General features: G+C 40.8%; 3 protein-coding genes across 3 annotated transcripts in view; 1 reads left to right on the top strand and 2 right to left on the bottom strand.

Moving 5' to 3' along the window:
* The window catches only part of LOC106092154 (uncharacterized), a 432693-nt gene that overhangs the window by 26968 nt on the left and 382100 nt on the right, over nucleotides 1–23625 (top strand). The window lies entirely within an intron of this gene.
* On the bottom strand, nucleotides 26–6870 carry LOC106088561 (3'-5' RNA helicase YTHDC2). Its single transcript, XM_013254139.2, has 3 exons — nucleotides 6089–6870; nucleotides 3794–4001; nucleotides 26–3728 (listed from the first exon to the last, which is right to left on the bottom strand). The coding sequence occupies exons 1-3, from the start codon at nucleotides 6692–6694 to the stop codon at nucleotides 1105–1107; spliced, it is 3438 nt and encodes a 1145-aa protein (XP_013109593.2). The 5' UTR covers nucleotides 6695–6870; the 3' UTR covers nucleotides 26–1104.
* LOC106088559 (mitochondrial import inner membrane translocase subunit Tim13) lies at nucleotides 13794–18684 on the bottom strand. Its single transcript, XM_013254136.2, has 3 exons — nucleotides 18456–18684; nucleotides 18226–18294; nucleotides 13794–14125 (listed from the first exon to the last, which is right to left on the bottom strand). Exons 1-3 carry the CDS (start codon nucleotides 18552–18554, stop codon nucleotides 14027–14029), a joined length of 267 nt encoding a protein of 88 aa, XP_013109590.1. The 5' UTR covers nucleotides 18555–18684; the 3' UTR covers nucleotides 13794–14026.

Raw genomic sequence — 23625 nt, 5'->3', positions numbered from 1 at the left:
CTTTTGTTTTTCATATTATACAGTGTAAAATGTATGAATTTATTGGAAATATGATTTCAATGTTGTTTTATATAACTTTCACTTAAGTCTTACTAGAAATAATCAAATGTATATCAAGCATTTAGATCTGAATAAATATTCTGTGTATGTATGCATGTCACTTATATATAAGCATACTTTACATGTAGTATGCGGCGCAGCGCGTGTTCTAACAATGATATTCGTACATGTAATAAAATCATTTTCACACGCTTTAATACTCAAATGGATATTAGTTAAAAGTATTTGTCGTTTAATTTTATTTAAGAAATAAATATTTTCATTTCGCGCAAAAATAGCAACAAAAACAAGCAAAAAATAACCACTTTCGAATTGAATAGAATTTTGGAATGTCATAAAACATAGGCGAAATATTTGCAATTCAGCATATTTTCTTAACATGTTACACAAAGATTTCGGTTATAACTTTTAATGCATAAAATCTTCCATAATACATTTTTACTTTTGTTTTTTCTAAAAGTTGTGTTTTATGTGAGAAATTCTGTGTGTGTGTGTGTGTATCTTATGGGGAGTGTGCTGCACACGATGTTTTTCTTGTGTGTCTGAAAATGGCGACCGAGTTGGAATGCTATTCTTACAGCTCTCAGCTCAATGGTCAAAACTTTCAGTGCCAAATCAAATAGTGATACTTTTCGTATAAAACCATTTGGTTTTTATATTTTTTTAAATCATTACCTTAACTCCAATACTAAAGGTTATCTAAAATAAATATGCATATTTGTAGAAGTATAAATGTAGGTGTGTTTGTGTGTGTATATGTGTGTCACTCAATTCTTAATCTCATACCAAATCAAAATTAACTTTGATCCAGTTAATATAGCTATGCATACGTGTGGGAAGGATTTTATGTATGGTTATCCCATCTTTTCATTATTCATTTAAAACTACTTAAAACACTACCGAAATGAAAACGATATTAACAAATACAAGCATATAAAGTTGTGCTTTGGAAAGGAAAACAAAACTTATTTAAAGTCCTAGGCGTAGCAACGAAAGGGCCAGCAGCCCCGGCTTTTCTTGTTTAGGTCTTGAGAAATACCGCAGTTAAACTGAGAATTTCAGGGATGGGGCGCTGCTGTTCAGAGAATGCAATAGCTTTTGCAAACAATAGGCTACGTTTGATGTATTCGAGTTGGGTCCAGTCCTTAAGAATGCCATGAATTGCGTGTGCAGTGCTATGCGCAGAAGCAACAGCAGTTTGGCATCGCTGGATGTCAGCTCGAATTTTATCCAATTGTCCAGGGACAATACGGATCTGTTATTGGCATTACTAAGAGATATGTTTTCCAATGTCTTGGCCAATTTCAATTGCAAAGCTTCGAAATCATTGGTAGGTACAGGTGTATCGAGGGATTTGTCAGATGTATCGGAATCTGTGTCATTGTCTTCGTTGCCATCATCGTCGTCCTCCTCATCGCTATCGTCTAAGCCGCCGTTGTTGATAACCTCGCAGTCACGCCCACATTGCAAGGCTATCATGATGGAAGGAACAACCGTATTCATGTTGATGGTGCAGGTGTTGGAAATTCTGGATTTTTCATAAAAGACAATCCAATCGTGAGGCATTTGATTGATGAATTCTTTTAGGTGTTTCTTGCCCGGTGGATTAAGGGCTGAAGATCTTTGCAAAATCAACTGCTTCTCAGCGCCACATATGAGCTTGTGGCCCTTACGGTCTATCAATGCCACATTCGGATAGAAGCCAGCCACCAGACATAATTGTATCATATGCCAATCGTTGTTGAACATTTTATCCATGTAATTGATGTTGAATTTGTTCTTCATGACATCGTTTATCTGCTTGCGTGTGGCACAAAACATTTCCATGGCCGAATGGGAAAGGAAATATTTGTTGCAAAAGTCTCTCACCTTGCGAGGATTGTGGCGAATTTCTAAATAGGACTTGTACAGCGACAGGATGCCCATTTGATCGCTAAAGGATTGGCCTGCAAAGGACTTGCGTTGGAAGGAGGCCTGCCCTTGAGCCGACCTATCTGTGGGCAAGATAAAGGGATCCTTTACCGAGTGATACGAACAAATGGTCAATATGGGATCATAGCATTTAAGGAACACTCCATACATCAGACATTTGCCCAATTGCACGTCAAGTGGTATATCCACCAGATGTTTACCCAACTCTGTTACCGACTCGTCATCGCGAAAAACTCCCAGTATTTTCAGTTTTCTCAAGGCATTTTGAATACTAAAGCTTGAGGGTGGATTCAATGACTTCTGCAAGTAATGTTGAACTTCACATTTTGGCTCCAAAGTCTTTGCATACAGGCATATTTCCGTCAGCGGTATGCGCATAAATTCCGGTATGCTAAACTGTGGCATAAATTGATACTTGGCCAGGGAGTACAAACGATAACAAACTCCGTTCTGTGTACGTCCGGCCCTGCCAGATCGTTGGCAAGCATCAGCTTGAGAAATCCATATTGATTGGAGTTGTGAGGACTCTGTTATGGAGTCATAAGTGTTCATCTTAACCTTACCCGAGTCTATGATGTAGGCCAAGTCGGGTATTGTTATAGACGTCTGACCAATGTTGGTGGACAATATAATCTTCCTAACGGGATGCTGCTGAAGGGCTTCAAATTGATCTTTCGAGTCCATTTGGCCATGTAGTATACAAAGTTTGTAAGTGCCTCCAGGCAAAGTGCTTTGTATCAAATTTCTCTGTTGCACAATGTCATTATAACCGGGCAAGAATACCATTATTGCTCCCGGATGAGCACTGCGGTACAGACCTTCGAGCAGGGACAAAATCAAATCGTGATCTACTTCATTGTCATCGTTAAACTGTTGCTGGTAAGCCAAGAGGACTTTCTGCTTCTCCTTGTCCTGCTGACTCAGCTCCGCCTGTTGTTTCGTCCTTTCCGCACTGTGTGATGAACTCATAACAATTTGCAAACAAATGCCGTCTTGATGCAGGCGAGCATAATCAATTGCCTCATAGCCATCATTATCGCGTATCAAAACGTTGGCTTGCCTCTGAATTGCGAATTGTACAAAGTCAGGCATATTGCATTTACAGCCAGCCATTAAGGCGGTTATACCGCTCTCCGAGTGACCGGCATTTATATTCATACCCTCGCTTTCAATATAGTACTGGATTTGATCGAACATTTCATGTAGCTCTTCGCGCGTTTTAGTTTCCATATTGTCGCAGCACTGCTCTATGAGAGTATCCAAGAGTTGCTGCAAGTATTTATCCTCCAAACGCACAGCTGTTTGTCTTTGGCCCGACTCAAGTATGTTATCATCAAACATGGTGGAGGGCAAGGGGAAGTTATCATTCATTGAGCGTAAATATTTCTCCATCAAAGCAGTGCGATAGCCCGTATGATAGAGTATATCTTCCAAATGATAAATTTTGACATCGTAGCCTTGTCCGGGAACATTTAATACTGGGCAGTTATCGAAATATTTCGATAACAATTGAATATCCATGGTGGCAGACATAAGAATAACCTTGAGATCTTTATTCATTTTCAATTGTTCTTTGATGGTGATCAATGTGAAATCGGTGTTTTTGTCACGTTCGTGAATTTCATCAATTATCAAATGGGACACCTTACGGAAGAGATCGCGTACATCGGACATAAGGGATCTTAAAAAACAGCCCGATGTGGTATATATTAAATTTGAAGTTCTCTTTACACGACCTATGTGGTGAGGAAAAAAGTATATAAGACGTTGAAAAAACTTGGATTGGAATGATAATACTTACTCTCCATGCGTATTTGATAGCCCACACTTTCACCCAGCGGCTCACCTCTTTCCTCAGCCACTCGATGGGCCACAGAGACGGCGGCAACTCTTCTTGGCTGTGTTACCACTATGCGGCATGGTCGACTACGTCTTGTGGCATCGTTTAATATATACTGAGGAACTTGGGTTGTCTTACCCGAACCAGTTTCTCCGTTAACTATGAAAACCTAAAAACATATGTAAATGGAAGGTGTCTAAACAGTCTGGCTTTGATCATTATGTACGAAACGACAGAAAAACCGGGAATAGAAGTGTTTAACAAAATATGCGTAAGCCCGCCTATTGCACCACACTCATGGATTGTAAACTTGATAGCAAAATTTTTTACTGAGGACATAACCTATCTGTCTTCCCTCGGTTTTCTGCAAATGCATCCCTCAGTGATGTTAACATTAAATCGGGAGTCGTTGTTTTATTTCTATTGTTAGAAAATTAACTTTGAATTTTTTCAGTTAATAAGACCAATATGGCTTGCGATATCATAAAGTGTTGTTGTTGTTTTAGACACATTTTCATGTGGAGGTGGCGATCCTCTTCAAGCTCTTTTAGGTGAGCAAGCTCACTATCCCGTGCCGGGGTATAATATGATGTTGTTTCGGAATTTCCTCTCGGCAACTAGCACATCCAAAGGGGGTGTCAGTTCATTGAAGTGGCGATTGGTGTACTCTTTGAAGGCAGCCCAATCGGCCTTCTTCTGAATGATAATATGATCATGATCTCATGCGACTGAGGATGTACTTATGCAGATTAGGTGCGGCAATGGGCACGACACAGGCTGGAAATTTGAGCTCCGATGTAGGAACTTTCGGCCGCGTCAACAGCTTGCGGATAGTGAAAAGCTCCGATACGGTGTAGCTGCAACTGCACTCGCGAACAATCAGCGGTCCGAGTGGAGAACTTCAGTGAGAAGCGGGGCCAAACCGACTCTTGAGTGCCTACGATATGACAAGTCGAACTTTTGGCGCCATAACTATCCCGCGATGATCAGTCATTTAGACCGGAACGAGCATGCCCACCTATGGAGCTCGACAACGATCGCCACCTTCACACATAAATGTGGCAACAACAACAACAAAAAGTGCGGCAATTCACTGCGCGTGTAGGCTTTTTCATGCGGGGAAGATGAGACATTGTAGTTCCGCATTCCGGAAAAATTAGTATAGTGGATATTGCAAACATTAAACATTAAATCACTTTTACGTACAAAATGTATATTCCAAAACTTTAGTTGTTTTTTCTCCAAAACACCAGAATATTTATATAAGAAACTACAGTTGGTAGAACCAATAAAGGAATATTGAACGTAGAGAGATTTATAGCTCTGCTGTCATACGCTGCAGTGACAAATAGGATTTCACCTTTAGGTTTACACTTCGTTTTAGTACATTGATGTCGAAATTCTTAACAGAACTTATCATGCAAAATTTCAGACAACTACAGGTTTAACAAGGTTCCTTTTACAAGAGTGTTTGGATTATCAGTCGGTAAAAAACGCAATTCAGAAACACCACCCATGGCAGCCGGTTGTAAGTACCGGATTGACCCGATGAAGTCCTTCATCGGCAAGGGCTGCCGCCCCAGTGTACAACACATTGCTACAACAACGACCACTCCCGTGGCAGCCGGTTGTACGTACCAGTGATCCGATGGAGTCCTTCATTGGAAAGGGCTGCTTTCTCAGAGAACAACACACTGCTTCAACAATAACCACTTTATTGCCCGACATGGAATAACTATGGACACCACGCAGGCTGGAACTTTGAGCTCCAATCTGTGTGGTGTTTCTTGTTATCACGAGAAGCTTAGATAGTATCTACCGGGCGCGTCCAAAGATTGTGGAGAGTGAAATGCTATACGGAGCTACTCCATACGGAGTGACGAGTCTCACTGAGAGGCCGGGCGGCACTTGCTCTTGCTTAAATACTGAGTGTCTATGGTGCTCTAGATGACAAGACTAGTTATTGGCGCCTTATTTAATCAATGGCAATAATTTTTCCTCGGCGATCGTTCCTATAGACCGGAATCTGCTAAACTACAAGAGCTTGACGAGGATCGCCACCACATTATGCAAATGTGGCTACAACAACAACAGCAACCACATTAATTGCCTGTTAACCATCTTCTTTAAATTCAACCTGCGATAACCTTTCTTTAGAGTGTGATATGGCTTTATTCTCTATCCCCAAACCTTATGATATTTAGCTCTGAAGATGGTTTGTTATTCCTATGCTTGTGTTTAAATTATACAACTTACATTATGCTGCTCTAACATTTGATGCAACTCCGCCTGGTATTGATATATCGGCAGTTCTTGCTTATCTCGACACAATTCCTTACTGATACGTTGCGGTCTTGGTGGAATCATGCGTGGTCCCAGAGATACAGACAAAGATTCATTTCTTAGGCCCTTATGTGTGTGATGAGAGTTAGGTTGTAGTAGAGCCTGATTTGTGACCAACTGCGACTGTATAGCCGGCATGAGGCTTTGCAGTGTAGCCCTGGTTGCTGGTGTTATATTTAGCACTTTCACATCTCCCAGAGCTGTCAAGCGTTTGCGCTTAATTATGTGCAGCTCACGATTACTAGTGGAGCCGTAACTTTTACTCTTTAGACCTCTTTTTGCAGCATATTGATGTAGGTATTTGCGATGTATGCTGCTCAGACCTTTGAGGACAATCTCATCCTCGCTGCTAGCAAGGAACTCGGAAATTTTCGCCTGTAATGGTAAACGTTCGTTTTCGGGTAGATTGACCCGCTCCACCTTGCCACGATGGTTGTTCTGGCCAGTGGCCGTAGTGGAGGCATCATTATGCCTACCACCTGCTTTTTGTCGACGTTTACCCGCAGTGTTAGTTGACATTGGAGCGTATGTAATAACAATACAACTTGTACGATTTTTATCCCTTCCTATTCTTGTACACTATGGGGACACAAATTATATTTTATTTAGATTTAATAAATTTTAAAATAATTATTTGCTCTTATTATTATTTCCGATTTTATTTCCGTGCTTCTTCTTCATGTTCTTCTTCTTCTTGTACACCCTCTTTCACCTCATGGCTTTCCCATCGCAAACAGACTTTTTGTTCACCACATGTCATATGGTAAGCAAATTTATACAAGGTAAAGTCATAAGCCCAACAACAGCGAAATCAACTATACAACCCTGTGAGAATGATGGCACAAGATCCCACTAGCCATTTCAAATTTCTGGACACTTCCCAATTGACATTATAGGTTTTATATCCATTATCATATGTAGCTAGGCAAATTTATACAAGGATGCACTTATAAAGCGAAGTCTTGCGAACAGCTGAGTACATTTTTTTTATTTTTGTTTCGATTTTGCAGTAATTTTAGATGTCGAGGGCTTGATGGCACAGCTGTGATTTTATTTAAATCTTAAAAACATGTTCTATTTGATCCGATATTCCACACATAAGCAACAAAACAGTGTTATAATGATGAAAATACATATATAAAACACATTTGAAGAAGATAGGTTGTAAAACCAAATTTATTTCTAACACCTCTTTGACATTTCAATTTACGGCATTTGCTATTCAAGGTAGTTTCGATGAGGGTAAATTTTTTTGTGTACAAGGTAAAATTACCCCCCCTAGCGGATAAAATTTTCCAATTCCAGAGTTGTTTCCAAATCTCTCTAGAACGTCAAATGCCATGTTTGGATTTTAAAAATTTTCACATTTTGTTCCTCTTTTGACATTTAAATTCACTTAATAGTTTACACGTTTATAATAATAAATATTTTGATCTTGGTGCTGTTACACATGATAATGCAAGCAAAAACTAGAATGTCAATTAGGAAGTGTCCAGAAATTTTACAGCCTAGTAGGAACTTGACAGTTGTTCAAGTGAAAAGTCGAATTCGGTACTAGGCTTTAAAATTAAAGAATGCTTACATAGATAAAGATTAGGGTTAGATGGCATTGTATCTGCCATGGACCATTTATATGGAATATGACAATATCTATTTATAGGCTTGTACAGATCAATTTTGCTGTGCATAAAAAGTACATAAAGATTGGCCTAGTGCATATGCGGGTTAATTCTTTCTTTAGTTATTTAGCTTTCGATACCCAATTTTAAGTAAATCGCTAAACCTGTTGACTACTGCATGTAAAAAAAACATAACTGAAAGATTGGACCATGTTTTAATAGCGACATCTGGCATGAAAAATATCTTCACATTACATGGGTTTATAAAGGGTGATTTTTTTGAGGTTAGGATTTTCATGCATTAGTATTTGACAGATCACGTGGGATTTCAGACATGGTGTCAAAGAGAAAGATGCTCAGTATGCTTTGACATTTCATCATGAATAGACTTACTAACGAGCAACGCTTGCAAATCATTCAATTTTATTACCAAAATCAGTGTTCGGTTCGAAATGTGTTCATTCACCGTAACGTTGCGTCCAACAGCATCTTTGAAAAAATACGGTCCAATGATTCCACCAGCGTACAAACCACACCAAACAGTGCATTTTTCGGGATGCATGGGCAGTTCTTGAACGGCTTCTGGTTGCTCTTCACTCCAAATGCGGCAATTTTGCTTATTTACGTAGCCATTCAACCAGAAATGAGCCTCATCGCTGAACAAAATTTGTCAAAATTTGAACACATTTCGAACCGAACACTGATTTTGGTAATAAAATTCAATGATTTGCAAGCGTTGCTCGTTAGTAAGTCTATTCATGATGAAATGTCAAAGCATACTGAGCATCTTTCTCTTTGACACCATGTCTGAAATCCCACGTGATCTGTCAAATACTAATGCATGAAAATCCTAACCTCAAAAAAATCACCCTTTATATACAGAATACCAATTGCGCCTAAAAGTAGACGATGAATTTTCGTTTTTATGTACTACCATATTATATATTAATTATATGATTTGTTGTACAATTGATTTCTAGTTGTTGATGGAAGCAACCAATGTTGGTCTGATACAAGGTGCGTTTTATTTGGTAATTAAGCAGATTAGCGCTGTGTGGAGAAAAATAAATGCTGTTGTCATAGCCACATTTTCATATGGAGGTGGCGATCCTCGTCAAGCTCCAATGAACCGATCACCGCAGGAACAGGGTGGCCATTGGTTTAACACTCCTTGTCATATCGAGCATCATAGACACTCAGTACTTGTGCAAAAGCCGGTGCCGTCCGATCTCTCACTGAGACATTCCGCTATTTGGCAAGTTAGCAGATTAGCGCTGTGTGGAGAAAAATAAATGCTGTTGTCATAGCCACATTTTCATATGGAGGTGGCGATCCTCGTCAAGCTCCAATGGACCGATCACCACGGGCACAGGGTGACCGTTGGTTTAACTCTACATGTCATATCGAGCATCTCGTGACAGCAATGAACACCACACAGATCGGACCTCAATGTTCCGGCCTGTGCGGTGCTCTCAGCTACTCCGTGATAAGTACTCACGATTAACTGTGGTCGGTCACATCGTTGACAATTGAGTTGTTTTATTTACTCTCTAAGAGGATTTTGTCGCTTATTTTACATGGAGTAAAATGCCTATTAAGCGGGTTATTTTATCCTTGTCTTTTATAGCCGATATTAAATGACATTTGGTCTGTTTTATTTACTACTTTAGCAGATTTGCTAGCTTATGAACATACGAAACACAAGCTGCTAAATGTTTTGTATCGTAACGTTGATCAACACTAAGACTCTGCTCTGCTAGAGGCGCATACTCAGCTTTAACAACAATGTCCTTAATAATCGACGATAATAGACGGGGATAAAATAGGTCGCTTGACTAGATGGTACACATCCATGACATAATTAACAGGTAATGTACCATAAACAGCTGAATGCAATTTTTTCTCGCGAAGTGCACTATCTGTCAACGAGTTTTGGTTTTGTGTCAGTGTATTATTGTTAAGAACCATTACATACACAAACAACGAAAAATGGCGCGAACTATCAACTACAGTTGGGCGTTGATCAGTCAATCTGTCAGTCAGCAAATCAGTTGGTCACAGAGCTCTCGTATGTTGGACATATGGAGGAGTAAATCTAAAACACGGCCGAAAGCCAGCAAATTTTTCCAACTTTAGATTGCAAAGAGGATTTTATTGTAATTAAAATACTTTTGGCTATTTTCTACTGTTGGACATATGGAGGAGTAGAAAATCTTAACCCTGTCGAAGGCCGGCTAATATTTCCAACTTTAGAAGGCATTAAATTAATTAAAATTCTCTTGGCTATTTCCTTCAATTTTCTTCTGGTTGATTAGTTGAATTATACCTCAAATGAAAGCTCTGAAACAATTTTCGATTGTTTATATAGGAAATTTTTTCCCTTTTTTTTTAAATTTTGCAACAAATTTTGCTTTTTTCATCATAACTCACCAGGATTCAGCCGACATACAATTTTTTGATTTTTGACAGTACTTGGTATTGGGGATGCCAACTTGTTCTCTTTTTACATTCATTCTTTGTTTACGTTTTACATCCTAAATGAGATCCTGAGAGAGATGGGCCCTATTTTTTCGCAAGTGACCTTACCTTCTATTAGTGAATCCTGATAACTCACTAAGGATTTAAGATTTTTAATAACCTTTTTTTGTTGTTGTCTGAAAGGTATTTGAATTAGTTAATGCTATGTCTACAGTGACCCGTGTTGTTTTGAAAAACATCTCAACCGTTCACACTAGTTTGGAAATTGAATTTTTTCACACTCCAACATAAATGATATGGCCCACCATTGTTCAGATTTGTGTTTTCTTGATTTCTCTGTAAAATCTTGTTTATTTTATAATTTTTAATTTAAAGTTTATTCATGGCTGCGTTTATTTAGCACAATTTAGGCATTTATTTGGGCTCACATGCTTTGAATGACTCGTTTTTGTGGCAAACGAGTCGTTTTACACTTATAAACTGCAAAGGAAAAACGAGCCGTTTTCAGACCATTTTAAAGTCTGAACATAGTACAAAAGATGACGTTGATTTTACCCAAATCGATATAAAAATATTATTAAACATTTACATTTTGAACTTTAAAATCCTATATCTCACGTACTAGGTCGCTCTCCAATAATTGTCCATCAAAAAAATTACTTTATTTGGCGGGGATCGTTAACTGCACTTACACCTTGGGCGCCCACCAAGGACTATATCCGGTAGGTATGACAAGGTCGCACTAGTTACTGCATCTTGTTGGATATCATGAAAACCCGCCTAGCCCTTTCGCAGATCGTAGAAGCGTGGGCCAATATTGAGAGACAGTTGTCGAAGATTACTTCCATGATATTTGCGTGTACACCGTTGAGACCGTTTGTCCAGGTGGTGTTTTTTATTTGACGGTTTTTAATAAATCTACCATTCTGTTTTGAAAGTAGGAGTAAGTTGATATCGCCTGATATTTTTATACCCTCCACCATAAGATGGGGGGTATACTAATTTCGTCATTCTGATTGTAACTATTCGAAATATTCGTCTGAGACCCCATAAAGTATATATATTCTTAATCGTCGTGAAATTTTATGCCGATCTAGCCATGTCCGTCCGTCTGTCCGTCCGTCCGTCCGTCTGTCTGTCGAAAGCACGCTAACTTCCGAAGGAGTAAAGCTAGCCGCTTGAAATTTTGCACAAATACTTCTTATTAGTGTAGGTCGGTTGGTATTGTAAATGGGCCATATCGGTCCATGTTTTGATATAGCTGCCATATAAACCGATCTTGGGTCTTGACTTCTTGAGCCTCTAGAGTGCGCAATTCTTATCCGATTGGGATGAAATTTTGCACGACGTGTTTTGTTATGATATCCAAAACTGCGCCAAGTATGGTTCAAATCGGTCCATATCCTGATATAGCTGCCATATACACCGATCTGGAGTTTTGACTTCTTGAGCCTCTAGAGTGCGCAATTCTTATCCGATTGGAATGAAATTTTGCAGGACGTGTTTTGTTATGATATCCAACAACTGTGCTAAGTATGGTTGAAATCGGTCCATAACCTTTTATAGCTGTCATATAAACCGATCTTGGGTCTTGACTTCTTGAGCCTCTAGAGGGCGCAATTCTTATCCAATTTGAATGAATTTTGGCACGTAGTATTTTGTTATGATATCCAACAACTGTGCCAAATATGGTTCAAATCGGTTTATAACCTGATATAGTTGCCATATAAACCGATCTGGGATCTTGACTTCTTGAGCCTCTAGAGGTCGCAATTATTATCCGATTTGCCTGAAATTTTGTACGACGGATTCTCTCATGACCATTAACATACGTGTTTATTATTGTCTGAATCGGTATATAGCCCGATACAGCTCCCATATAAATCGATCTCTCTATTTTACTTCTTGTTTTGCCTAAGAAGAGATGCCGGGAAAAGAACTCGACAAATGCGATCCATGGTGGAGGGTATATAAGATTCGGCCCGGCCGAACTTAGCACGCTTTTACTTGTTTTTTGTCTTTCTAATCAACCATAGCGAAACAATTAAAGGTGGTCTCATTTGTACAACATCCACAAATAATATGGTGCAATCCGCCATCTTGCCATCAAGCTGATCGACGTTTTGCCAACACACACACAGAAATTTGTGTGCGTGTGTTTACACGTGTGCGTACATAAGCAGAGAATATGCGAGAAAGAAGATGACAAAAAGGAGAATGCAAACAAAAATATGACATCTTCATACCGTCAAACCTGGCCGGCTGTTAACAGCTGTTCGCTTGAGACCACCTTTTTCATTCCGCCTTGCTAATCAACCAGGATTCGCTGAATAAGGTTAAGACAAGCGATCAGCCGACATACATTTTTTTCCGACAAAGATTTTCTATTTTTTCATTTATTCTTTGTGTTAAATTCCTCAGAAATAAGTAGAAGTTTTCGTACAAAGTATTATAAACTATTTATTCAGTAAATATAACAAGAGATCTTCTCAATACAAAAAAGTAACAAGGAATGAAATATGAAGTAGAAAAGGTTGCCATATCATGCACATAATGATCATATGTCCATGATGCCAGATCAATAGATAACACTTTGTTTGCGCTTTCTCCTATTTGATGTCATTTTCAATCGGCAAATTTTACATCCTTGATGATATTCATTGTGCCTATCCACTTTATGTTTGAGCAAATATATATATATATCAACTATAACTATATATATCAACTATAACTATATATATCAACTATAACTATATATATCAACTATAACTACTTTTATTTTCTTTTTTCAGGCAATTTTACATTCCCCTTTCATCAACAACACCGCACACATGTTTTGTCGCCGCTATACCGTTTGGCTAAAGTCCTCCTACCGAAATGCGTGACCTCAAACAATGCCTGATAGATCTATTACGTTCAGGCGGTATTTCTGTGGGCGAAACCCAGAATTCCGCAAACAATAATCCTACCTCAAAGTTGCATTATAAACCAAAGAAGTTGCATGAGTACACCGCTGAGGATTGCAACAAAGCATTTTTACGTAAATACTACGATGCAGGAGGATTCGGTGGCATCAGCTCATTTCATCCAATCAAAAGTAACGAAGTTATTTATTTCAATGAAAATCTTACTATGACCAGCAAGTATGATATGAGGCAATATCCCCTAAGTCGTTACCCATCGTGTCCACTGAGTGTATTCAGCAATAGTGACGACAGTGTTTCGCCGCAAAGTTCAAGATCTGATCATCGTCCCGATGACAGTGAACAGAGCCGACGTTTTGACTATTCATCCTCGGAAGATGTCAGAACACTGACAAATTGTTGCCACTCTCTTAATGGGCACATGAATTGTTGTGATAATAATCACAACGATGATGACAATTTGGACTCCTTTTGCACATTGTGCACATCAAGCTTTAGTTATAATTGTTGTGGTTCCCAGTGTAATTCGGAGCATTCATCGAGTCTGAATGTTCAAAGAAATCATGTACCGAACATAATGCAGCAAAATAATTTGGCTTTAAGGTAAGTAAATCAATGAGTTATACTTTTTCTTTATTGTGATACTGTCTCAAATGTGGAACTAAGCTTAATTTTGTGGTATGATCCATTCAAAACACATTGGGGGTATCCTTGTTTAAGTTATACATGGTATAATGTAATATGAAATTCTAATTAAACAAAATAATTAACAAAATAATGCCTATTTTTTGAAAATTAAGAGTTTGGATTTCTTTTTATAAAAATGAATTCTACATTTTGTGTTGTTCCCTTTGCAAACGATTGCCGTATGTGCGAGAAACTAAATTCCAAGAGTCCATAAAACGATCCATACACATTGAAATGCATTTCTGAAAAGATATAATTAAAAAATATATGTACATGAAAAACTTAAATGAATTAGCTTTCGATGAGAATGGTATATAACGGCGAATAAATCTGTAATCATAAAAAACTCGTAGATATTAAAAAAAATTGACAAATTTTATATGAAAAAACAACAACGTATTTTGCGTTTCAAAGTTTTTTCTTTTATATAGCGTCTAAATATGGTCACAAAAAAGTTCAGCATATGTTAAACCCCAAAGCTGAAAGCTTCTCTTTCTCTTGTACCTTTAAAATATATTTTACAGATTTCCTTTATAAAACTGTTAAATAAACCTATGGTAACGCTTCATTAGGTTTTGTAAATGCGGCCTTAAATGATTTAAAAGTACTGTCGACTAAGGTTTAACAATCTCATGGCAGCCGGTTGTCCGTACCGGATTGGCCCGTTTGAGTCTTTCATCTAGCGATGACAACAACAACTAAGGTCTATAAATTGACATAGTTTTCACACAAAACTATATTCCGATATGACTTCCCGCGACGATCGGTCCTTCGTACCGGAACGAGCTTGATCACCTATAGGAGCTTGACGAGGATCACTACCCCACATTATTTTTTATAATATTCACAACAAATACCACGTAAAAGACCCCTAAAAACGGTAATAAAAGAGGAAATTGGCCCTCGAACATCCGTTTAAACGATTACTGGATGAATATATAAGATACAGTTACAACAAAAAAAAAAGACATTTTAACGCACCGGCTAGAACATCAGAAAAAATTTCTATGAGCACCGCACAGGTTGGAGCACACAGCAGAGCTTCGACCTACGTGGTGTTCATCGTTATCATGAGAAGTATAGCTGATAACTATCGGGCGCGTCCCTAGGTGGCGGAAAGGGGAATGCTTCTTAGCTAGACGGCGTAACTGCAATTGCAGTCGCGGACAATCAGCGGTATCGAGTGGTGTGTTTCAGTGCAAGGCCGTGTGGCACCAGCTCTTGCCTTAATTCTGAGTACCTGTGATGCTTGATACGACAAGGCGAGTTATTGTCGCCATGAAATAACCGATAGCCATCATATTCCCTCGGAGCTCGGTGCTATAGTCCGGAACGAGTTTGCTCACTTAAAGGAGCTTGATAGGGATCGCTATCTCCCCATGCAAAATGCTACAGCAACAACAACGAAATTTTGTGTCACTCAACCTGTACAAATTGAGTTGATTTGTTATAAATGGGTTTGGCGTGCCGGTGTCCACTCAAACACTGCTCTTTAAATCCTGGTTTATGGCTCTCGTTTGCTGCTTTTATAAAGGAAACATGAATAAAAGAGCAATTAAAAAAGTATTAAATGACCTGTGTAAACGTGTTTTTTGAGGATTACATTTTTTGACAGATTGGATATTGCAAGCCTATTTGAACAAGTATATTTGTAATATAAGGGGCCAGACGTCACTGAGTTTTATAGAAAAAGTTTTATTTTGGTATTCAAAGAAAAGTGAAATTTTTTGATATATATGATCGGATTTTTATTTCATGGCTACCACGAGCACGCTTACAGGACACTATAGGGATGCTAAGTTGGGATGGAAAGTCTAGTTTTATTAAAATAGCAAAAGTTGGATGGATTTTCGACTTTTCGACTTATATTTGCACAAAGTCGAATTTTTGATTTTATCAGAAAATTCTGAGACATCATTAACGCAGAAGCCGCTCGCTTTATACCAGCCGCTCGAATACCCAAGTGCGGCCCAATTTCCCGGCGCAGGCAGTGGTACTCGCAGACGACCGTGATGGATTCGTGATATGGATTCCACTAACCCCAGAATCAGCAAGCTGAATATAGAAATAAACAGGTCAACGAACATAAGCGGAACTTGTGGCTGGAACACTTGGAGTAATGTAAATTAGGCACAGGTGTAGGCAAGCTGTGGTCTACTGTTAAGTTACTCTCGTCACCCCGGTAGACGGGATGACGGGACCTCAGTCACTTTTGGCGAAACCGTGACTGATCCGAAGAGATGCGCCAGTTTGTTCAACATTCAATTTATTGTGCATCCCGACAGTGACAGGGCTAGGAGGAGAGCCATTCGCCGTATTCGTGGTCTCCGAGCCGTGGGCGAAATTACGAATGCTATCCGTGGCGCCATATCATCTAAGGCGTTGGGACCCGATGGAATCTCTACATTGATGTTGATGAATCTGGATTCACCTGGAGTTGAGTACCTTACTACTGTCGTCAACCTGTCTTTGAACACTCTTATAGTTTCCAAGATCTGGAAAATAGGCAGTGATCCCTCTACTGAAGCCTGGAAAGGACCCGAGTTTGGGGGAGTCGTACAGACCGATCTCCCTTCTCTCACCAGCGGCAAAGACGCTTGAGGCACTACTCCTCCCGACCCTCGTAGGAGAATTTCCATTCGCCGAGCATCAACATGGATTTTGAAGACTGCATAGCACAACAACAGCTTTGCATGCCATCACCGCACACATTTACCGTGGCTTCAATCAGCCCAGGCCATGTGATGGGTCGCCTCGTGGTCGCCAGTCATTTGTGGAATTTAAGGATAAGAAGTCGAAGCACCGTAGAGTGAAACAGGGAGTTACCCAAGGTGTGGTTATATCTCCGGCACTGTTTAACCTCTACCTATCCTCCTTGCCACCCCCTCCAGACGTGAGGGGAATACTGAGCTGACTGTGGTGGTCGATGAAGAAATGATTCCGACCATCAAATGTCCCAAAATACTTGGCGTCACATTTGAAAGCTCTAACACATTCTCCCCACATGCCACAGCAATTTGCGATATATTCAAAAGTAGAAATAAGGCCTTCAAGTCACTTGCTGGCAGCACTTGGGGTGCAGACAAAGAAACCTTTTTGACCACGTATAAAGCAATTGGCCGGTCTGTGGTAAGTTATGCAGCGAAAGTGTGGTCTCGTCAACTTTGTGACACGCAGTGGCATAATATTTAGATCTGTCAGTATGCCGCCCTCCAAACTGCGACGGGCTGTCTCCTCAGTTCTCATGGGGACCACCTCCATCAGGAGACAAAGATCCTCCCAGTGCGAAGACATAACTACATCCTGTCTAAGCAATACCTTTTTGGGCTGTTATCGCAGAGACCATCCAAATCATAATCTTGTGGATAGATATCCACCGCCCAGAAGTCTTGAGGTAGATTTACATGATCTAGAGCGTGAGGTTCAGCGCTTCAAAAGAGAACCTCTAGATCAAGCGGCATATCAAGCAGATCTAGACATCATTCATGCAGACACGGTAGTAGATGCAGTAAATGGTTATCGGGTGAATGTAGTCCTTGGATAACGATTGCCTCCCATTGCACCTGAATAAATTGACTTCCCCCGGCAAACCAGAGTAGTTCTAGCTCAATTACGTTTCGGCAGATTCAGCCGCCTCAACTCATACAGAGTAAGGATTGATGCTGATGTGCAAGATGTATGTCCCGATTGTAACCAGGGACCGCACGATACACGTTACCTGTTTAACTGCCCAGCAAGACCCAGATCCCTCTGGACGCACCCCATCTTAGTCGCAGAGTTCCTGAATCTTGACACTCAACAGAATCAAGCAGACGAAAGATAGAACACAATAAACTGCTACAACAACAAAGACTATGCTTACAGGACCATACCGAATGATTCAAAATAATACTTTATAGTATAAACAAGTCTCTACGCACACTGATTTGACACCAGATCTATATATGAAACTCACTGATTGTGGTTTTCACCACTTGATGAATAAAACGTTCCCAAAGTTTTACTTGTATTTGAACTTTGTTTTTGTCTACTTCCAAGTTTGAAAATTAAGTACTTATGGTATTTTTGCTGTAATCAAATACTTGATCCTTGGTTTGATCGCAACCCAAGACTCGACATTTTTGCTTCCATTTAGTTTTAAACAAAATCTTTGCTAAGTCTTGAGTGTTATTTGTTAGAAAAAATGGAAGTTTGATTTTTGTCTATTCTCGAATGCGATTATTGCACGATAGGTTTTACATGGCAGATGGCAAATAGACTCACTTGGACATTTTCGACCATTGTGATTATTGCACGATAAAGCATATACAAATTTATATCTAACAACAACCCATTTATTTACCTGTTCCGAAGAATCGAGTGATGTGCCGGGTTTATTGATGCATTTGTTAAAACATTTCTCCGTCATTTTCTGCAATGTGAAACAAAATATTTAAATATTACGCACTCTAAACTCTATGCAACTCCCTAAGCTCCTAGTTCAGTTATAAATCACATAACTTCCTTTACAGCTATTTTCGATTAGGTAATAACTGATTGGGGTTTGAGTAATTGCAAGGCGAATAAAATTACCGTCAATAGTTCCTGAGCGTTTGCCACGGCAATTTGTTGTTTAACTTGCTCCATTAATTCGCCCTTATCGGCTCCTGATAAATTTGAAAGGCCAGCCATTTTAGATGTGTTGGGATACGATTAAGGTTTAGCAGGAAGAAATAAAGTAATCCACAAATTAAATTTTATTGTTAGCAACTCGCTTTCCTAATGTTGCTCGAAAACATGTGTAGTAACAGGGTTGCCACATTTTGAATTTTTTCGATGAAATGTGTTTCAAGCTATTTTTAAGCGTCAACATTTCTATTCATTCGCTTTGAATAGCTGCTTCTTAACATTTGCAAATTTTTCTACACAGTTTATGAATTTTGTTGGCAACTACTACGCTTATTATATTCTGCTCATATTTAATTGGAGTATGTTTAATATTTGGATGTGGCAAATTTTGAGCATATAATAATGGAGGTATCCCTTTAAACGATAAATCGATAAACATGTCTTCTTCTTCTTCTTCTATAAATCGATAAACATGTAATGGTAGTTAAAGCTTATCGATTTACCAGATTCATAAGTTAATAATCGATGATTGTATTATTACACTTCATATTGCTCGGTTCAAAACCGTTAAATTAAATTATGATCATGTCTAAAACGAAGTTTGCCTCCGTTCCTTAAGGGAATGTTCATGGGCAACGTTGCAGATTGCATTTGCATGTCCAAAAGACCCTGAATTTGCACGGCACGGGATAGCTGTGAGTACCACACAGTCTGGAACATTGAGGTCCGATCTGTGAGGTGTTCATTGCTGCCACGAGAAGCTTAACTGCGAGCTACCGGACGCGTCCACAGCTGCTGCAACGGCAGTCGCGGACAATCAGCGGTATTGAGCGGCGAGTCTCAGTAAACAAAATATATCTCATAAACAAAATATACATTTATATGACGTTTGCGGTTAAAACATGAACGGTACAATGCGCCACTCCTGTGGCTGTGATAAAAATGTTCGCTTCGACTCAGAAATTCTTCTGTTTGGCTTAAATCCTACAATTCTCAGTTGGATCTTTTTGAAAGTACTAACGTTAAACGATCGCCATAATATTTCGTGTTTTGCTCAGTGAAATAAAAAAAAAATGGGAGAGTATTCCCTATTTGCGAATACGAAAATTCTCATTTATAGCTTGGGACAGTACAATGTACATGTATCGGTCGTTTTTCATTTATAAGACCGAATCTACTGCAATTTTAATCCGATATTTGATTTTGTACTTATTTGTACGTCTCGGAATTATTTAATCAAAATCGGTTTAGGTTTAAAATACTTTTGTATATGTATACTAGACTTCCCATCCATTTTTTTCCTTTGAAAAAAGTGAATTTTTTGGAGTCAATTGCAGGATTTCACGTCTTAGAAATTAATTTGTGCACAAAGTAAACATTCATATGGAACTTATTGTTATTTAATAATAAGTTACACCTAGAACCAATGCTCTTGCAGTTATAAGTGTACAGATCGACTCAGAATTACTTCTTTCTTCGATCTAGACTCGTCTTCTGATGGATGTGGTCCACGTGAGATCTGAGGAGACAGCCAGTCGCAGTTTGAATGGCGGCCATCTAACGGATCTGAAATTGTTCCACTGCGTGTCGCAGAGCAGACGAGACCACATTGGCGCTGCATAACTTACCACAGACCGGCCAATTGCTTTGTACGTGGTCAACATTCATTTTGTCATTCCGTTTCCAACACATCGAAATATCCATTTTCGACCGTTGTTGTTGTTGTTGTAGCAGTTTATTGTGAAATATCTTTCGTCTGCTTGATTCTGTTGAGTGTCAAGACCCAGGAACTCCGCGACTAAGATGGGGTGCGTCCACAGGGATCTGGGTCTGAGTCGAGTGGGTCTGGCCGGGCAGTTAAACAGGTGACGTGTATCGTGCGGTCCCTGGTTACAATCGGGACATACATCTTGCACGTCGGCATCAATCGTAGCTCTATGGGAATTGAGGCGGCTGCATCTGCCGGAACGTAATTGAGCCAGAACTACTCTGGTTTGCCGGGGGAGGTCGATTTCTTCAGGTGCAATGGGTGGCGGTCGTTCTCCAAGGACTACATTCACCCGGTAGCCAATTAACGCGTCTGCTACCGTGTCTGTATGAATGTTGTTCAGACCCGCTTGATATGCCGCTTGATGTAGAGGTTCTCTCTTGTAGCGCTGAACCTCACGCTCTAGATCGTGAAGATCTACCTTAAGGCTTCTGGGCGGTGGGTATCTATCCACAACATGATGATTTGGATGATTTCTGCGATAACAGCCCAAAGGGTATTGCTTAGACAGCATGTAGTTATGTCTTCGCACTGGTAGGATCTTTGTCTCCTGATGGAGGTGGTCCACATGAGAACTGAGGAGACAGCCCGTCGCAGTTCGGAGGGCGGCATTCTGACAGATCTGAATATTATTCCACTGCGTGTCACAAAGTTGACGTGACCACACTGGCGCTGCATAACTTACCACAGACCGGCCAATTGATTTGTACGTGGTCAACAAGGTTTCTTTGTCTGCACCCTTGTGCTGCCAGCAAGTGACTTGAGGACCTTGTTTCTACTTTTGACTTTATTGCAGATTGCTGTGGCATGTGGGGAGAAAGTGTAGGAGCTGTCAAATGTGACGCCAAGTATTTTGGGACACTTAATGGTCGGAATCATTTCTCCATCGACCATCACAGTCAGCTCAGTATTTACCTCACGCGTATTTGTAGTGAATAATGTGGCTGAAGATTTGGTGGCGGATATCTTCAGATTTCTTGCAGCGAAATATGAGGCAAGCTCGTTGAGGTAGACGTTCAACCTATTGCAGATGTCATCAATGGGTGGGGGGCCTGATGCAATGATCGTACAATCGTCCGCATATGATACGATCTCTATGCCGTCTGGAGGAGGTGGGATGGAGGATAGGTGGAGGTAAAACAGAGCCGGAGATATCACCCCACCTTGGGGAACTCCCTGTTTCACTCTACGGTGTTTCGACTTCTTATCCCTAAATTCCCCAAATGACTGGCGGCCACACAGATAATTCGCGACCCAACGTTTCAGGCCTGGCTGGAGGGACGTGTTGGCGATGTCCTGTAATAATTTGGCATGGCTGACCGTGTCGAATGCCTTCGATAGGTCCAGTGCCACGAGGACCGCCCTATCACATGGCCTGGGTTGATTAAAGCCACGGCAAATGTGTGTGGTGATGGCATGCAAAGCTGTTGTTGTGCTATGCAGTCTCCGAAATTCATGTTGATGCTCGGCGAATGGAAATTCTCCTACGAGGCTCGGGAGGAGAAATGCCTCAAGCGTCTTTGCCACTGGTGAGAGAAGGGAGATCGGTCTGTACGACTCCTCCAAACTCGGGTCTTTTCCAGGCTTCAGTAGCGGGATCACTCTGCCCATTTTGCAGACATCGGGAACTATAAGAGTGTTCAATGACAGGTCAAGGACAGTGGTAAGGTACTCAACTCCAGGTGAATCCAGATTCTTCAGCATCAATGTAGAGATTCCGTCGGGGCCCAACGCCTTGGAAGATTTAACGCCACGGATGACATTCGTAACTTCGCTCACGGTAAATTGTGATGGCTGTTCATCGGCTCGGAGACCACGAATACGGCGAATGGCTCTCCTCCTTGCCCTGTCTCTCTCGGGATGCACAATAAATTGACGGTTGAACAACCTGGCGGATCTCTTCGGATCAGTCACGGTTATCTCGCCAAAAGTGACTGAGGTCCTGTCGTCCCGTCTACCGGGGTTCGAGAGAGACTTAACAGTGGCCCACAGTTTGCCTGCACCGGTGCCTAAGTTACATTGCTCCAAGTGTTCCAGCCACAAATTCCGCTTATGTTCGTTGACTACCCTGTTTATTTCCAGATTCAGCTCGCTGATTCTGGGGTTAGCGGGGTTAGCTGCTGCCCCTCCTCGTAATCCTAGTGGGGGCATCTTCATTCACTGTGCAAAACGTGGAGCTATCTATCTGCACTGCCAAAGCTATGCCACGCTGGTCGTTGTCTAGGGGAGAATGCCATGACGAGTGATGTGCATTAAAATTCCCCAGAACCAGACGATAATGGCCAGATAGCAACCCACTTATGTCGGGGTTGTAAGCCTGGCCATTAATCGGGACACAGCTACCAACCGGCGGTATATACACGTTGTATATATCTATCTCGGCAGTACCAGACCTGACTGCTACCCCCATACATTCCATGTATGGGTCACTAGCGTCAAGCGCAGGCGAGATAGGTCTATACTGCACGGAATGGTGTATAACGAAGGTCAATCCCCCACCTCCATTCCTTGAGCGATCCTTACGTAGCACATTGTAACCGTGACAACTGTGCAAGCTGCAGGTGTTAGTCAGCTTTGTCTCCTGGATCGCTGCGACCGATATGCTCTTCCGACTCATAAAATCTACGATCTCATCAATCTTGCCACGCAGTCCGTTGCAGTTTAACTGCAAGAACGAAACACTTCCCGACACTGGCCTGGCAATAGTAGGGCTAGGGTGCTGTCGTTGCATAAATTGCCGTACGGGAGAGGTCGGGGGGGTCACATAGTCCGACGACTAGGACGCCGAAGGCGACAACGGCGACGCTTGTGACCCACTGCTGGCTATGTTCGCACAGCACCTAGCGACATAGCTAGTATGACTATACTCCCGTAGCGAGGTCAGGCCAGAGCAAGAACGGAAATGTACCCACTCCAAGCACCGGTTACACCTCACCGACAAAGACCGATGATGAAGGCGGTTCTGGCAAACCGAACAGAACCAGGGTCCGGGGTTCTTTTCAATCCCGGCACGGACTAGAAGCGTACGGAGAAGGCACTCCGGGATGTGCCTCTCCCATGACGAAAAAAGACGAACACGTACACTAAGGCGGCAGCCCTTGTCGATGAGGATTCCATCGGGTCAATCCGGTGCGTACAACCGGCTGCCATGGGATTGTTTTCGACCGTATAAAGTATATATTCTCGATCGTCGCAAAAATCTAAGATGATCTAGCCATGTCCGTAAGTCTGTCTTTTGAAATCACACTATAGACTTTAAAAATAGAGATGCAAATGCAAATTTTGCTCCCACTAAGGAATAGGGGGAAACTTCTAACATATCAATGAGTGCAGTCCGATTCAAGTGTAAGCTCAATGATAAGGGGC

The sequence above is a fragment of the Stomoxys calcitrans genome, chromosome 4 (genome assembly GCF_963082655.1).
Source record: "Stomoxys calcitrans chromosome 4, idStoCalc2.1, whole genome shotgun sequence".
Taxonomy (NCBI): Eukaryota; Metazoa; Arthropoda; class Insecta; order Diptera; family Muscidae; genus Stomoxys; species Stomoxys calcitrans.
Note: the sequence above shows the minus strand (reverse complement) of the source record. Positions and strands in the feature narration are given on the sequence as shown.